General features: G+C 47.7%; 1 protein-coding gene across 2 annotated transcripts in view; it reads right to left on the bottom strand.

Moving 5' to 3' along the window:
* Positions 1–18115, bottom strand: part of LYN (LYN proto-oncogene, Src family tyrosine kinase) — a 141930-nt gene that overhangs the window by 31085 nt on the left and 92730 nt on the right. For both annotated transcript variants that reach the window (XM_017531818.2, XM_017531819.2), the window contains exon 10: positions 16665–16741. In XM_017531818.2, coding sequence (XP_017387307.1) covers positions 16665–16741 — 77 coding nt within the window. The remainder of the gene's footprint in view (positions 1–16664; positions 16742–18115) is intronic.

Raw genomic sequence — 18115 nt, 5'->3', positions numbered from 1 at the left:
GAAACTCCATCTCAAAAAAAAAAAAAAAAAAAAAGACTGAAGGTCAAGGTATCTCCATTGAGAACTGACATTCCCCGCTTCCAGCCAATCACACACAGTCCTCCCTGTACAGCAGGAGCCCCACACAGTTACAAGTCCGCTAAACAGTCCTTGCCTGCAGAGTTTACCCTCTAATGGGGGAAGACAGAAAATAATAATTCAGCAAAGGAATATACACCATGTCAGATAGCTGAGAAGAAGAACATACATAGCAGGCAGCTGTGCTATATTTCAACTAAGACAAAATACCTTCAAGAACCTGACGTGTGTTATTCTGAAAACAACTCCTGTACAAGGCCAGCGCCTAAGCTCTGAAAACAGTCCCTGACTTATTTGTTCTGTGACAAACTTAAAGGAAGTCTGAACAAGATCTAATAAGTTCCAAATATACCTGAAACAGATTTGCTATCATCTTTATTTATATTTCAACCCCTTTGAAGTACGTTTTCAAAATACTGTGTGTTTACGAGGGAAGCCTGTGATGTCTGCCCTCTGTGGCTGCTCCTGCGTTTTCCTTTTCCTAAGGATGTGGGCGCAGGAGCGGGCGGGCGGGGCTGCAAGGGCTGAAGCTGAGCAAGAAGCAAGGTCAAGCATTTTGCTCACCAGGTAGGACTTGTCCATGCCCAGTGATTTGGACAAACAATTCCTGGGCTTCATCCAGTTAGAGCAGTGAGAGAAATACAGATCCTCCTCAGCACGGCAGCTCTTTAATGGGAAAAGCAGTATTCCCCTGCAAGATGTGTGACCTAGAAAAAGGATCACTCACTCGGTTCAGCAGCTTCTTGATGGCAGTGTTTCCTGACTATCCAAGCCCACGGGACCCCCGTGGCTTGTTCAGGGTCCTACCCCTTAATGACTGCTAACAGGAAGAGGGACCTAGCTAGACACCTGCAGATTTTAAACAAGAATCCAAGGTGAGTTTAATGATAAGTGTATGAAACCTGGAAACATAGATTTCCAAACAAATGAGGCAATAAAAAATGTCTGAAAAGGAGTAACTTCTGAAATCAAATCTACATCAGCCCGGACACACACTGCAGGCAAATGGCCATTGTGAGGACTTCCATCTGCATTTGGAGTGAGGCCAGGAGGAACTAGGGGGCTGAGAGTGAGGGGTTGTCTGATTTATGCCTCAAAGCATTGCTCTGACTGCTGCGTGACCACTCGGCTGGGGGGAGCCACAGCTGAGCACAAGAGTAGACAGGCAGCGCCTGGATCACTCATTTTTTTTTGAGTCTCACTATCATCCAGGTGGAGTGCAGTGGCGGGAGTCTCAGCTTACTGCAACCTCTGCTTCCCAGGTTCAAGCAATTCTTCTGCCTCAGCCTCCCAAGTAGGTGGGACTACAGGCATGCACCATCATGCTCAGCTGATTTTTTTTTTTGTATTATTAGTAGAGATGGGTTTCACCATATTGGCCAGGCTGGTCTTGAACTCCTGACCTCGTGATCCGCCCACCTCAGTCTCCCAAAGTGCCGGGATTACAGGCGAGAGCCATTGTGCCCACCTAGATCGCTCGTTTTGAGTGGGTATTCGAGTGCGGTCAGGGTGACCATGTGGGGGAGTTAGGAAGGCACATCTACTTTGATGGTAGAACCACAGACTTGCTGAGGAATTGGACACGCAGTGTAACAGGAAGAGACTCAGAATGATTTTGAGTGTTGGGACCTGACAACTCGAAGGACAGAGCTGCCATCAACAAAAGGGAGAAGATGGCAGCTGGCACAGTTTCGGAAAGAGGGGTAATAGGCACTGAATTGGGGTGTGTTGAGCTTGATGTGCCCACCACACATCTTCTGGCAGATGCTGAACCAGGAGGGGCTCGCAGGAGGAGTGTGGGCTGGAGCTAGAAGCTTCGGAGTGGCCGGAGTCTAGACAGCTGTGCTGGATTAACTAGTGTCCCCGCAAAACTCACGACCACCCGGAACCTCAGAATGTGGCCTTATTTGGAAATAGAGATTAAATCCAGATTTAATCAAGGATCTTGAAGTGAAATCCCACCCTGCATTTCGGGTGGACCCTAAATCCAACCAACAGTATCTTTATGAGAGAATGGCAGAGGGAGGTCTGAGACAGACACACTGAGAAGGCCACTGGAAGACAGGCGGGGACAGGAGCAGTGTGGCCAACAAGACCTGGAATGGAACGGGGAGCACAGGAGCTGGAAGAGGCCTGGAAGGCTTCCCAAGAACCCAGGAGCCCAGGCCTGCCTACACCTTCATTCCAGACTTCTGGCCTTCAGGACTGCAGGAAAATTAATTTCTGTTGTTTGAAAGTCCCCTGGCAGCCCCAGGAAATGAATACAGTGCTTTCAATGGAATCACTTAGATCTAGTGCGGAGAAAGAAGAGGTTGAAATACTGAGCTCCGGAACACTGCGAGGTTTATGGATTTGGGGAGCTGGCTGCTGACGGGGAAGGAAAAGCAGAGAACAGCATCCCAGAAGCCCAAGGAGGAAAACGTGCCGTGGGGGTGCCGTGCGAGAGACCCGAAGCAGCAGACCCCGCTGGCGGGCACCTAGGAAGACGCTGAGACATGGGTGCCCTTTGGACGCAGCGTCCTGAGGGTCACTGCTGACTTGCGCTGCTGGGGTCGGGTGGTGGAGAGAAGGCGGGTGGGGGAGAACTGGGGAAACTGAGCACCGTGCTGCAAGCACTTTCGTTGTCATGGGGAGGAGGCGCCTGGAGGCCAAGGCAGCTGGAGAGGGCTGTAGGGGAAAGAGAAGGCTCTACTCTGATTCCTATGGAAGGCGCAGAACTGAGGGAGAACGCCAGTGCGGAATTTCTAGAACAACGTTTTGAAACAGCAAGAGAGCACAGGACGGGGTGCCTGTGGGGGCGCTTGGCCGGGGGCTTCTCCCGTCTCAGGGAAAAAGACAGCAGGGAATCCACTGAGAGAGAGAGGCGAGCAGGGGGAGGTCTGTGGGAAGGGAAAGGGACGGCGGGACCCTTTCTAGCAGGCAGTGAGACGGAGTGGACTGGGCACACGTCGGGGTTTGGGAGGCTCCTCAGCCTGGTTCTCTTGAACTGGAAATGCAGAAAGCTGCTGGGTGTTGGTCACAGTCCGCAGTGTGGACGTCGGGGCAAAACAGGTGAAGGGTCGGACTTCCATAGGGCTGGGATTTTACCAGGTGCATATGACATGGGGGAGGGGCGATGAGTGCCTCCAAGCTCGGGGAGGAGAGAAGCAGGAGTTGGGTAGGGACAGGCAGGTTCCAGGGATGGCAAGTGCTGGCGCACGGAGGCTGCAGGGGCAGGGGCACTGGAGGGTGAGTGGACAGAAGGGAGACCATGGCTGAAGTGGAAATGATCAAATGGAGCAGAGGGCAGTGGGACGGTCAACCACGGAGTGGCTAGAGGGGAGAGGACAGAGACTTGTAGGGTGGAAGTCAAGGAACAGAGAATGGGGTGGGGATGGCTACAAATGATAGAATGATGACATGGCTGTGCTGGGAACAGCGAGCGCCCATGGAGGAGTGTTTGGGGATCCGAGGACCACCGCGGTGAGGCAGTCTGCCTGGCACAGTCTGATGGCGTGGACTCTAAAGCTGGGGGTCCCCGGTGGGGGAGGTAGAAGGTCTGGAAATGGTAAAGAAGATCAAGCCATACAGCTCCTTGCAATGCATCAAAAACACCTCAGCTGAACACACCGTTAGTCCCACTGACAATAGGACCAGCTGAGCATACCTAATCTAAAAATCCAAAATCCAAACTGCGCAAAAATTCAAACCTTTTGAAATCCTTTGAAATAAGTATAATGCAGATATTCCAAAACCTGGGAATTAAAAAAAAAAAAACCGGAAGCACTTCTGGACCTAAGCATTTTGAATAAGAGATACTCGACCTGAAGTATAAATGTAATCTTAATAATCATGCAAGTAGTTGGCTCTGTACCACGTAACACTGCCAGATAGTCATGTTACAGACACTGGAGGCACTGGGAGGAAAATGAACAAGAGCTGGAAATCCTGACTTTGTGAAGAATCCGCCAGCCCATCACCCAGGAACTCCAGCATCAGCCTCTGCCAGCAGGTGCTGAGAAGTCTCTGTTCAGTGGGAGGGAGAGGCCACGAGAGGCCCTGCCTGACACTGGGGGAGGACAAACCCGTTCAGTTGTGGGGGTTTTTCCCTCCAAATTAAGCAGAATTCTCTGCCATTGGCCTCAATGTCAAATGCTTCATTTATAATTTCTCATTCCTCCTGGTGTTCTTTATACCACGAGGAATGCAAAACAAAGCAGCTCTTTGTTTTTCCCACAGGCCCAGATACTTATATTCTACGTCCTTCTTCTTTTCTCACTTTTATTTCAACCAGTGAGTTACGTTTTGTGCAGGAAAGTACACCTTAGAGGAAGGGGAAGAAGAAAATACTTTACTGTTAAATATCCTTGAATAATGACTCAGAAAACCTTTTTAAAACATGTGTTCTGGCCAGGCACGTTGGCTCACACCTCTAATCTCAGCACTTTGGGAGGCTGAGGCGGGAGGATTGCTTGAACCCAGGAGTTCAAGACCAGCCTCAACAACATATGAGACCCTATCTCTGTTTTGTTTTTTGTTTTGTTTTTTTGAGGCGAAGCCTCGCCCTGTCGCCCAGGCTGGAGTGCAGTGGCACAATCTTGCTCACTGCAACCTCCGTCTCCCAGGTTCAGGCAATTCTCCTGCCTCAGCCTCCTGAGTAGCTGGGATTACAGGCGTGTGCCACCATGCTGAGTTAATTTTTGTATTTTTAGTAGAGATGGGGTTTTACCATGTTGGTCAGACTGGTCTTGAACTCCTGACCTTGTGATCTGCCCATCTCAGCCTCCCAAAGTGCTGGGATTACAGGCGTGAGCCACTGCGCCCAGCTCCCTATCTCTGTATTAAAAAAAATTTTAAACACACAAAAAGTATGTTCTTCTAGTTACTCATTCAGAGCTGTATGACGCAGAGAATAAAGAATTTATTGTTTGAAACTGAATATAGTCAATCCCCACTTTAAGTGGCCAATATAGTCATCCAGCAAGCATTTCTGAGCACCTGCTGTATACAAGGCACTGTGCTAAGTGCTAGGGATGAAAAGTAAATATGAACTTACCAAAAAATTCAAATGGCAGTACATGCTATGGAAGAAATGGGTGGGGACCAAGACAGAGGAGGATGGAGTGCGCAGGGGGCTGGGATGGAAATGCTTTAGAAGGAAGGTCAGGGAAGGTGTCTGTTGATAGGTGTGGCATGGCTTAGAACAAAGGGTGGGAGCTTCCAGGAAGTGGACTCTGGAGAGGCACTGGGTTAGGAAAGAGCGTGGTGGGCTCAGTGCTGAGGAATCAGTCGAATGCACAGGTGTTGGGAGTCTGCGGGTGTGGTGGGAACCCACTGAACAGAGCTGAGCAGGTGTGCAAAACTATCCAGTCTGTAAGATTCACAGAGACCGAAAACAGCACGGGGGTGGCCAGGGGCAAGCAGGGGCTGCGGGGAGCTGGCATCGAGTGGACGCAGAGTTTTTGTCTGGGAAGATGAAAGAGTTCTACAGATGGATGTTAGTGATGGTTTCTCAGCAATGTGAATGTTCTTACTGCCAACAACTTTGACACGGTTAAAATGGCGTACTTTGTGTTTATTTTACCACCAGAGTTTTAAAAAGGCAAAAAATTTAAAACCATCCAGTTGTCCCTGCCTACTCTGTGGAACTTGGACAGAGGGTGGCCAGAGACAGGAGGGAGGCCCATTAAAAGCAGGGCTGTCCAGGCAGACACATGGGCACCCTTCTGCTAAAAGCTATTTTTATCCAAAATCCAAATTTGCCTGTGCACCTCGAATTTCTTCTGTTTGCCAAACTGGACAACACCCGTAAAGAAGCAACTTTGGGGCACAATAGTGTGTGCCTGTAATCCCAGCTACTTGGGAGGCAGGAGAATTGCTTGAGCCCAGGAGCTCTGGGCTGCAGTGTGCTACACTAAGTTCGGAATCAATATGGTGACTCCTGGGAGCGGAGGATCTCTAGGTTGGTTAAGAAGGGGTGAACCGGCCCAGGTCGGTTAGGAGTAGTGCTTAGGAGTAGTGGGATTGCGCCTATGAATAGCCACTGCACGCCAGCCTGGACAACATAGCGAGACCCCGTCTCAAAAAAGAAAAAAATAAAAGCGGCAACTGCAATGGTGCAGATGAGAGACAATGGTGACCTGGAGGAGGGAGATCTATTTTGGAAGAAGAAATGAGAGGATTTGCTTAGGAGTGGGGAGGTCTTGGCAGTGAGTGACCACTGGCTGAGACAGCCGTGGCTCAGGGGGACCCTGTGTGGCCACCTCCCAGGGCCTGTGGCCTGCCTAGGTGGAATGCTGCCTGTGTGCATGGGCTCTGAGGGTGGCCACTGGGGCAGGGCCTCTGGAGGGCTGTCAGCTGCGGGCCTCCTCTCCAGGGTCTTGCTGTGGGGAGAGGATGAGGCCAAGAGGCAGCAACTGCGGCAGCAGCTCTGTTGGGGTCTTCCGCACTACGGTGGGCGGCCCTCTGGCAGCCCCAGAGCCATTGTGGCATCCCTCTGAGCCTTGCACAGGGTGTCAGGCTGCTGCTGAGGCAGAGAGGAGCTGCCTGTAATCCCAGCACTTTGGGAGGCCAAGGAGGGTGGGTCACGATGTCAGGAGATCGAGACCATCCTGGCCAACATGATGAAACCCCATCTTAAAAAAAAATACAAAAAATAAAAAAAGAAACCATACCAAAGAACCTAGACACACCATTTCCTGGGGTGTCATCGAATCAGGGTGAGATCTGCAGAGCTGTGCTGGGTGGAGGCCCAAGATCTGATCCTCAGTGAAACCTGGGGAAACGCATTCCAGGCACCAAACTGACCTTGGAATATACATTCTAACCAAACCCATTTCAACTGGGGGCAAGGCCTACTTTTGGTGACTCAGTTTTAAAACGCGTCTCATTGTGTTTCACAAAGCCCCAGGAGCTGCATAGCTACAGACACAAATGCTTCCAGCACACGCTCCCAGGGTGGGTGAGGAACACTGTGTTTCTACAGAAGTCTACAAAACCATATTTTTAAAAAGACCAATAATTTAAGTCCCTCTCTCAGTAATTTTATTTCCTTTTATTGCATCAAAGAAGAAAATCAATATGAACTTATTTAAAAAAAAAAAAATGAGACTGGGCGCAGTGGCTCATGCTTGTAATCCATCAGCACTTTGGGAGGCCAAGGCAGGCAGATCACCTGAGGTCAGAAGTTCAAGACCAGCCTGCCAACATGGAGAAACCCCGTCTCTACTAGAAATTCAAAATTAGCCGGGCGTGGTAGCACACGCCTGTAATCCCAGCTACTCAGGACGCTAAGGCAGGAGAATCACGTGAACTGGGGAGGTGGAGGTAGTGGTAAGTGGAGATTGCACCATTGCATTCCAGCCTGGGCAACGAGAGCGAAACTCCGTTTCAAAAAGGAATGAGTGCAGGGTTTCATTTAAGTGCAAAGAAAAATCATGGTTTTTCAAGAGTGTGCCGTGGCGAGTATTCAGGGGGGCATACAGGGAAAAGCGGCCACAGAGGAGAAAGAGAAAGGGGAAGAGAAATCAGCCAGGACTAGGGAGGGGGCTGTGCAGGCAGAGAACAGGGTTCTAGGAATCAGGAAGAGGGAGAGAGGCCGAGGCCTTGGCTTTCACCCAAACTATGACATCGAGAAGGGTCCAGCCAGGTTCTCAGACTTCCCTGTCGCAAAGTCCAGTGGCAGCTTCCGTGTTCTCTGACTGTGCATCAGAACTCCGTGTCACCTGCGCTGCAACCCCACCTCCTCCTTACAGGCCTGCCTGGGGCTGTCCTCTGCCTCTTCCCACACTCTCTACCGGACCTCATCCAACCTCTATTTATATGACCATCTGCAGCGCCAGCCTCCCTGAAGCCTCTAGCCCCAGACCTCTATACTAAAACGCCTGTCCACTCTAGCTGCCCATCTCTAGCTGATGTTTCATGGCACTTCAAACCCAGTCCAGCCAAACTAATTTCATCAGCCACTTCAGGCCCGCGCCCGCGATGCCAGTCCTCAGCTGCCCCAGGCACATTCCCTCTCTATTTCTGTGTGCCTGTGATGGGGAACACTGACCTCCCTCAGGCCCATCCTCCCTCCCTCATGCCTGGACTCTAGCTTTCATCCCTTCTAGTCATTTTGGTATACGGTGGTCAGGGCAATTTTTAAAGCACAGGTCTCATCCTATCACATTCCTGCGGCAATGCTCAGTCGATCTGCATTATCCCCAGGCAGCCTGCATCCGTTTCCTAACGCAGACCTCACACCTGCTTCGGGGCAGCATCAGGAAGCCACTTGGTTGAGAGGGTTATCTCCAACCTTAGGCTAAACTCCTGAAGGTGCTTTTTGGTTTTAGTGAGGGGCGGGGAGGCGGCCTGAGAATCTAGCTCTGAACTGAAAAAGCTTAGAGTAAGTACTGCGCGTTTCAGGTGTACCCTTTAGAGATGAGCTCTGTTTGCGTTTGCTTTGTGTTTTAGAGGCAGGGTCTTGCTCTGTCACCTAGGCTGGGGTGCAGTGGGCGTGATCATAGCTCACTTGAGCCTCAACTTCCCGGGTTCAAGCAATCCTGTCCTTCCAGCCTCCCAAGTAGCTGGGATTACAGGCACGACCATCAAGCCTAGCTAATTTTTTTTGTTTTTTTTGTAGAGACGGGAGTCTCACTGTGTTGCCCAGGCTGGTCTCAAACTCCTGGCCTCAAGTAGTCCTCCCACTTCAGCCTCCCGAAGTGCTGGGATTACCAGCGTGAGCCACTGTGGCAGGCAGACATGAGCTCTGGGCTAGAACGCAAACTCTCCCATTCCTTTTCCATCCCACCCTTCCTGGTCTCAGTTTAAAAAACCAAGACAAAACAACAACAAAAACAGTAATAAAACAAAATCAGGAGCTTGAAAAGCTGAAAACCCTGTGATTCTCCATAGTCAAAACAGACCAATTTCTATAAAGAACACCTTGGTGTGTTGGAGGGGAACAGAGGTAACATGAACACATACTACAGTAAATACAAAAGGAGCCACTAATGACTAAAAGGCATGCTTTGACTAAAAGGGTAAAACTGTAAGTCCTTTTGAAACTATTTGCTGAGTATAAGCATTTTTATTTTTTGCAAATACATTTTTAAACTAGTTATCTACAAAACAGTTTACTTCTCCACAACTCAGAGTGAACATATCTAGTTCCCCTGCCCCCCATTTTTTTTTGTTTGTTTGTTTTTCTGAAACGGAGTCTCACTCTTGTCGCCCAGGCTGGAGTGCAATGGCACGATCTTGGCTCACTGCAACCTCTGCCTCCCAGGTTCAAGCATTCTCCTGCCTCAGCCTCCTGAGTAGCTGGGATTACAGGCACGTGCCACCATGCCCAGCTAATGTTTTGTATTTTTAGTAGAGATGGGGTTTCACCATGTTGACCAGGATGGTCTCGAACTCCTGATCTCAGGTAATCCACCCACTTCAGTCTCCCAAAGTGCTGGGATTACAGGCGTGAGCCACTGCGCCTGGCCTAGTTTCCTTAATGTCCATGTCTCTCAGAGTGCCCCCCAAGCTGTTCTCTCCATACACCCCCACTTGCACCCCTGTGTGCTCCTTTTCTGTCCTCTTATGCACCAGGTTCCCACAACTGAAGACCCATCCCTGCATCCAATCCCTTCCCAAGCTAGCAGTGCCAATCCTGGCTCTCAGGGTCACCTCTTCTAGGAAGCCCACCTTCCGCCTGCTACCCCACCCTACTATGCTCCATCCTCTTCCATGTATTCTGAAAGCAGCATGCAGTGCTGGCTCTGACAGCCCTTGCCGTATCTCAGAGCTGTACCCTGTCTTTTCCTGTAACTTACCTGCCCCCTCCTCCACGCCATGTGCCCTTTGCTCACCCCTCTCCACATAGTGCCTGGCTGTGCTCAGGACATGTGTGGGTGAAAGGGAGGGGGACACACCAAGAGGGTGAGGGGGGCGCAGGGAGAGCAGGCCCAGTGCTGGAGATAAAGGTCAGCTGGAATTTGCCCTTCACTACTTCCTTCAAAATGCTTTCTTTTCTTTATTCTTTCTTTCTTTCTTCTCTTTCTTTCTTTCTTTCTCTTTCTTTCTTTCTTTCTTTCTTTCTTTTTTTCTTTCTTTCTTTCTTTTCTTTCTCTCTTTCTCTCTTTCTCTTTCTTCTCTCTTTCTCTCTTTCTTTCTTTCTTTCTTTCTTTTTTGAGATGGAGTCTCACTCTGTCACCAGGCTGCAGTGCACTGGCGAGATCTCAGGTCAGGACAACCTCCGCCTCCAGGATTCAAGTGCTTCTCCTACCTCAGCCTCCAGAGTAGCTGGGATTACAGATATGCACCACCACGCCCGGCTAATTTCAAACTGCTTTCATCTCCACTTTTCAATTGTGGCCGATGGGGGATAGACTCTGCCTACTCCTAAACCATGTCAATTTAGTCCTAGCCTTGCAGGATTCCACGATGAATACCCAAAGGGAACATTATTTTGTGACTTATGGTAGCACTCACCAGAAATTGCCACCCCTGATCAAAATAACATGAAGATAAGAGACACAGCTTGCCTGCAGGCCAACAGCGACACCACCTCTGCCATACACTTACCCAAAGCTTCTCTTGGGCACTAGAAAGCTTTCCAATCAAATTCAGAACAAAAATAAATTATCCCTTATTTGCTATTTTAACAGCCAGTCATGATTCCTCTTACTTAAATATGCAAAACAGTCCACCCCCACCTTACCAAAAAAATAGTTCCTGTTTTATACTATTTTTAAATGACAGTTTCCTATTCCTTTGGCTTTTTCAGAAGGAAACCGCGTGTGATCCTGTTTTGCAATTCTGACAGTAACTCTTGTTTCATTTATCCATTTTCTAAGTTCACGGTCAAAGTTTAAACTGAAAACATAACCCTCATGATTCAAAAAAGATAAACAGAGCATTTAGGTGCCCAACATGTGGGTACTGCATCCAAGTGACCTATTTGTGCTCCTTTATTTCTAACAATGTTAAAATCTTATATTGATGTCATCTGCATAGTCTTGGAATTATTAATTTTAACTTTTGGGTGACGATTCACATAGGTAGTCTAAATAGAAGGAGATGGCCCTAGTCACGGAATGTGAGAGCCGAGGCTGTGGGAAACCCAACCCGTGCCTCCCACCTCACAGATGAGGACACTGGGGCCCACAGGGTGATTTTCCCCACGCAGAAGCAGGTTTTCTGGCTCTTCGCTCAGTGATTTCTCCATCATTAACGTCATGTAGGGTCCATTCGCAAAATCACAGCAACATTTCTCAAATTCTGCAGAAAGAGCTCACCACCTGCTGTGTTGACATTTGTATACCGAGAAAACCGAGGTTTCCAAGCATCAGCTCCAAGCGATGTCCACTTAGGGGCCATCACATCCTGACCACACATGGCCCCTATACCCAGAGCAATGCCTGGCTCAGATTCCTCTATGAAATTCAGGAATGCCTTCTTCAGTGCTGGCTTTTTTTCTCTCTGAGGAGGCTCTTATGCGTAAAAGACTGATTGGGAATGTGTAGGCCTCATTAAGAGTCATGTATGAGAATTTCCATGTGGAGAGGAGATTACATGTGGCGTGGGAGCACATCTGACCTCCTGGTTAAAGCACAAACCACGTCAGTCACCTGTGGCTTCCATTTGCCACATTCAATGCACACTCGACGTCTCAATGCAACTCTTCCTCCAGTTTAAGTGAACTAAACATGATGATGCTATCAATCAAAGGTTATTACTAATAAAGCCTTTGAAGATAAAGCAGTTGATTCACTGGGCTAATAGCCTTGAGGCGGAATATGAGCATTTCACACATCTCTTACATTCCTGACAAAGAGACAGAAGAAGGAGACCCATTTTGGATGATATTGGCAAATATTCTAGAAACTTCCCGAGAACTTCCCCCTCTAGATCATTCAAGCCTGATTTACCAACAGACTGGTGAGTTTCAACCAAGAGATATTACAAGGTATTCCCAATCTATACACTGTTTTCTCCCTCAGTAGCTACAGCTATGTGGGTGTGCTCAGAAAGCTCTGCTGTTAAAAGGCCCTCCTACTCAAAAGGTCGAGAACTTCATAGATAGACTCAGTTTTCCTACCTTCCTCATTTTACCAATTTCCACCCTAAAATGTGGCTTTAAATTTAATACTGGGGGCAAAATATACCTTGAGCATAACCTCCATCTAGGCAATAAAGACTTTTAAGGGGAAAAAATCTACAGAAAGCATTAATTCTGATGGTCAAAATCCATAACGGGGGAAAATGCATATCACAGTAGTGCTGGGTGCAAAATGACCGTAGCAGCAACTGTAACCCAAGACAAGAGCAGCTGCAGAGGAAAGAATCTGTTATCTCGGGTCAGAAGTCCCTGGATCAAGTCCCAGCAATTCCGCCTACTAGCTCTGTAACCTTGGACAAGTTCAAGTTCCTCTCTTGACCTGTAAGAGGTACTAAAGAAGAAAAAACATGCTTTCAAGGCTGTTGGGCTCAAATTAAATAATGAGGTGGAAGTGCTTTGTCAACCAGAAGAAGCTAAAATAAATTGTTACTTGTTGCTATGAATAATAACAACAACTCTGAGTTTGCAATTTTGTTTTGTTTTGTTTTGTCTTGTTGTACAGGCTGGTCCTGAACTTCTGGCCACAAGCAATCTTTCCATTTCAGCCTCCCAAGTAGCTGAGACCATAGGTGCATGCCGCTTTGCTTGGCTTGATTTTGCAGTTTTTCCTGACATTTAACTCAAAATCGTTTCATTTTTAGTAAGTTTTGCACTTGAGAGATACTGCCACCAAAGAGTAATAAATGCTTTGATTCACTTGGTCTGGATTACAAGATGATTTATTTGTTCTCCAAACTGCCACAGTACATTTTTCACTTCTTTTTCCTCTCAGTTTGACAAGTCTCTGATTCCATCTCGGCTTCTGATGAAGGAAATCCCCACTGGTTTTAACCCCTTTTCTTTCCAAGCTCATTTTTCTTCTCTGACATGGGGCATCAAAGCTGGAAGGGAATTATGCAAAGCCTCTCCACTCTGAAAGTATCAAACCTCCTTTGCAAAGAGATATTTTCCTATTTCAGCACAGAAAGCACTACAATGCTTAACTTAATACGAAGAGAAAAGCAATGGGCAAAGCTGCTCTAGTCAGGATTTCTTGGTCTATGTTGAATGGGCTGTGGATGGTTGGAGAGTGTGGATTACACTTGGGTTCAGGCAAGTCTTTCAGAACTCAGCCTGAGACAGGAAGTGATGCAATCAGCTCTCACATGAACTGAGAGGCTGTCATGTGCACCCAGCCACTTCCTGTCTCAATGGGCAACAGGGGAATGCAGAGGGGAGAGTAGGGCATGGGGAAGTGGGTCTTGGGGAGAGGGAAGAAGAGGCCAGATACAGGCAGTGGGAAAAGTCCCAACTTTGCCCCTCACAGTTTCCCGTATTCTTCTAGGGATGACCAATCTCCTAATGACCAATCTCTCATTGTGAAAATCTGCCAAATTAAACACCCCCTGCGAACACTCAATTTCCCAACTCTGACTCTATTGATAAGGGTTATGGAAGACAGCAAACCTCATCATTATTGCACAGCCTACTAACTGTTTAGAGCTCACACAGCAAATGGACTTCTATAATTCCTCTCCTGCTTTATTCCTAAATTTCCACCCTTAATAGTAAAGTGGGGGGAAGGCATAGAAAAGGTTGTATTATCAAAGTATCTGGGCACCAGGTATCTCTGTCACTCTGGGCCAGCTTTAATAATATTTACCATTGTCATGTTATTCACTATGGAAAAGTGAGAGTTAATTAGTGGCACATGAAAGAAAAGAAAAGGTCAGATAATTTAGAGATGGCCTTCTCCGCACAGACAGATCATTTCAGAGAGGTGCGTGAAGGAGGAGGAGGAGCACTGGGTAGCAGTGGTCATCAGTGAGGGCATTCCAGGCGGACCGGGAAGCAGGCGTAGTGAGCAGAAAGAGGAAGTGGAAGGTATGCCATTTCGGGCAGAAGCTGAAATGTACAAGCTCTACTACTTGTTGCCAAGGGTAAGGCCCCCTTCTCAAACTATCTGTATTATATTAAGCAAAGCCACAAGTGCATGAAGCAGATAGTGATTAAGGATGGGGAACAGGTGGTCTCATCAGCTCCACCTTGAGGGAACGACTAGGAAAGAGTCTGAGTGAGGATTGCACCTTGAGCAAAGATGAACTCCAAAGGAGCCAGTGCTTAGCTGTAAAGAACATGAATTTTGTGCTGAACGAACATGCTGAGGGTCCGGCCGGCTACTGCTGACCCATGACTCTCCCAGTGACATCGAGCAGTCCATGCACTTGAGCCAGATGTCCTGCGGGTTCTACCAAGGGGCCCTGCTAGGAAAGAGACCCTGTGAACATGAGCTCACGCAGCACAGGCTGGATTTGGTAAACTGGCTTGGATGGAGGCCAGTGGTGCTGGTCTTGACTGCCCTCAGCAACTCCTGTCACTGAGTGGGCTCGGCCCCATCAGAATCGACAGGAGAGTCAACTGAAGCCCCCTGGAATCCACGGCCCAACAATCACAGTCAGTGTCAGCCTCTGTGGTTACCTTCCTCATAAGCTACAAAGGTCTAGAAAGTAACTTCTCCCCCTATTTATTTCTAAGTCAGAAAAATTACTCTTTGAGGTAATGATAGTAATTCACTAAATTAATGACTCGGCATAGAGGCCTTGCCTTGGACCTTAAAAGCTTTGACTATGTCAAGATAATGTCTTACAAGATAAGCCAGGCGAAACCCAATACGAAATACCCCTGTGACAAAACAAAGTCATTCTCTGGGTACAGTACACACCCCAATGTGTGTAATTTCTACCCTAAAGAACTGTGGGCACAGATCAGACCCCCAGCAGATGGAATGGCTGTGACCACTCAGGCCCTCCAGGCCACGTGTCCGGATGTTCCATAGCCCTGTCCAAGTGACAAAGCTTTGCTATACTCCTGAAGTCTCTTGGCCCACGGGGACACCCAAATCACCATCTGAGTAGAGGGCCTCATTGAACCATGTAAGTATAACCCATTTATCAGACTTCTGCTTTCTCCATTTCCTAATCTGTTTTCTACACAGGATCTAGAGCTGCCCCCAACCAGCCTCTTACTGCAGAGTGGTGGTTTTCAAACTATAGTTCTGGAAACCTTGGAACCCCATGGAGCCTCCCAGGGGCCCCAGTAGAGACTTTGAGGACAGGGTTAAAAAGACAGGGCTGCTGGGTCCTTTCCTCGCCCCTCTGTTCTAACACAGCAATTATGTTTCTTTCTTATTAGATGCTGGCATTCCAGGGGACACTTGCATTTCCAACTCAGATAAGGAACTTGCTTGCCGAGTCCCAGAAGCGGAGAGGGCGCCTGAGCAGTGTGACTCACCCATCACACACCTTTACTGGAAGGATGGGCACTGCCCGCCCTTGGGTTTTCCCACCTTCCACCAGCAGGCTCTGAGGTGCTTGTGTCCATGCCAAGCATGTAACACAACATCTGTGTTTGATGTGACCCTCAACGCTATCTCCTTAAAGTAGGAATTAGCATTCCTGTTTTAAAGGCAAATAAAGAAATCCAAATAGGCAAAGGACTTTCTTGGAAGCAGTATGGCTATCGAGTGGCAGAGCCAGGACACAAACTCCAGTCTCCAGATGCTGAATGCCAGCTTAGCCCATGATCCTCTATTACAGAGCCCATGTCCAGCCCTATCTATGTGAGGTCCTTCACCTCTGTCCTCAAGCGTTCCTTGGATCTCACCTTCCCAAGAAGGCTAAAGCAATTTCCTAACTAAAAGAGGGTCTGAGAAAAGAAGTGGGAGCAAAAAAGAAAGATCAGAGGGGCCAGCCTTCCCTAGGACTTCTATAAATCTCCTTTGCTACAAACACTGGGCTTCATGGAACCACTCATTACCAATACTGAGAAACAAGCAAGCAAATTACTGAACATGACGAATGGACACAATGAAACTAATAAAAGTCAGCAGCTGGCATCATTCAAGTGTGCATTTCCTTAATATTTTGGGCACATTGTAGGGCTTTTGGATAACTGCCTGTGCTCTTAAATACACTTCAGGAAACATGTGATTCCAAAGTAAATAAACAGGCAACTCCTAGGCTAGTACTAAAAATAGTACAAATGAATATTTCACAGAATCCTGATGGCACATCCAACAAGAAGGACTGAGAAGGGAAGAGTAGGAAAGAGACATAGTTCCTCTGTTTTCAAGAATATGAAGGACTTAAAAGTATCAGCACATTCAATTTGTAACTTAAATAAAACATACGCATCGTTTAAAAGTTGCTGTGCTTATATAGTGTGGAACTGTCTCTCTCAAATGCTGAGAAAGTGATTGATTCAGCTGCACTGTTTCTATGACTTGTGAAACGAACATAAGTAGAAAGAGGCTGCTTGGCTAATAGAAGACGACATCCAGGTCAAAACTCGACACGTGCACACGATCCATGAGAATCTCCTATTACTCTTTCCTAGAATTGTACTGTGGAGGGTCTTTTCTCATAACTGCTACTGGAAAACATTCAACGAAAATTCCTTCTCCCTGGAATAATAACTGCTTCATGAATTTGACACAGGGAAGCCTTTGCAAATGCACACGCACATTGGGCTTTTTTACCTGAGCAGAAAAGTCAATGAGCTTTGGAAGCAGCACTCTGCCACCTTCGTCGCTCTTCAGGAAATCCAGCAAACTGCCTATGGAAAAAGAAAGAAAAGTTAGTGTAGTTCAAACACAGGATAAAAAACATCTAATCCAAATTCACGTCATCATTACTATTAGAGCGAAACCCCCCACAAAATAATTGACTTTACAATTCTATGTGGTTATAAATCCTTTTCCTGACTTTGGTCAAACTCAGGACCCAATGTGAAACATGGCATGTGCTCCAGGTGGGAAAGAGTGAGGGTGGATACCACTTCTCTCTCTACAGCTGTCTGAGAACCATGCGTTTCAGAGTACCCGCCACCGTGATTCACTCATTGCAGCCTCCCAATCTTTAGCCAGCTCGCTGGAAGACCTGCCCTCTGCAGATGGTTGACCAGGCTTGCTCCCTTCTGTATCCAGCAAAAAGCACAGAACTTGGCACATACTGTAGGTGCTCAATGAATGTTTTTTTGTGTTTTTTGAGACAGGTTCTCAGTCTGTCACCCAGGCTGGAGTGCAGTGGCACGATTACAGCTGACTGCAGCATCAACCTCCCTGGCTCAAGCGATCCTCTCACTCTCAGCCTTCCACGTAACTGAGGGTGCGTGCCATCACACCCAGCTAATTCTTTTTAATTTTTTGTAGAGATATGATTTCAGCATATTGCCCAGGTTGGTCTCAAACTCCTGGACTCAAGCAATCCTCCCACCTTGGCCTCTCAACATGTGGGGATTCTAAGCATGAGCCACCACGCCCGGCCTCAATGAGCATTTGATGAGTGCACTGTGCTTTGGAAAAAAGTGAGACCTACCTAAGAAGGAGTGTGCTGCTGAACGAACTCTCCATCATCCTACGGCTTCCTCTCTAAAACAAGACTTGTTTTTCCCTAGAACTTTACGTGCCAGCCTCACAGGTACTCTTGGTCAAGTTGTTTACCTCATCTAGGTCTCTGTAAAGTGGGCATGTACTAGAGGCTGTATTAGACTTTTGGGGAGGATGTAATCAAAGGTTGCATCCAAAGCATATACCATGATGGTGAGCAGGTAGTTAAGTGTTCAGTACACGTTATGCTACCTAATCCATGACACAGGAGCATAGTACTTAGCCCTCAGGCTGCTGAAAAGACTGAGTGAGGTCACACATGGAAAGCACCAAGAGCAGTCTGGTATATAGTAAGTGCTCAATAAATATAAGGCATTGTCGGCAAGGTATGGTGGCTCACACCTGTAATCCTAGCACTCTGGGAGGCCAAGACAGGTGGATGCCCTGAGGTCGGGAGTTCAAGACCAGCCTGGCCAATGTGATGAAACCCTTTTTCTACTAAAAAATACAAAAATTAGCCAGGCGTGGTGGCAGGCACCTATAATCCCAGCTACTCAGGAGGCTGAGGCAGGCGAATTGCTGGAACCTGGGAGGTGGAGGTT

Source organism: Cebus imitator, unplaced genomic scaffold (genome assembly GCF_001604975.1).
Source record: "Cebus imitator isolate Cc_AM_T3 unplaced genomic scaffold, Cebus_imitator-1.0 Scaffold73, whole genome shotgun sequence".
Taxonomy (NCBI): domain Eukaryota; kingdom Metazoa; phylum Chordata; class Mammalia; order Primates; family Cebidae; genus Cebus; species Cebus imitator.
This window is presented reverse-complemented; position numbering and strand designations above follow the sequence as displayed.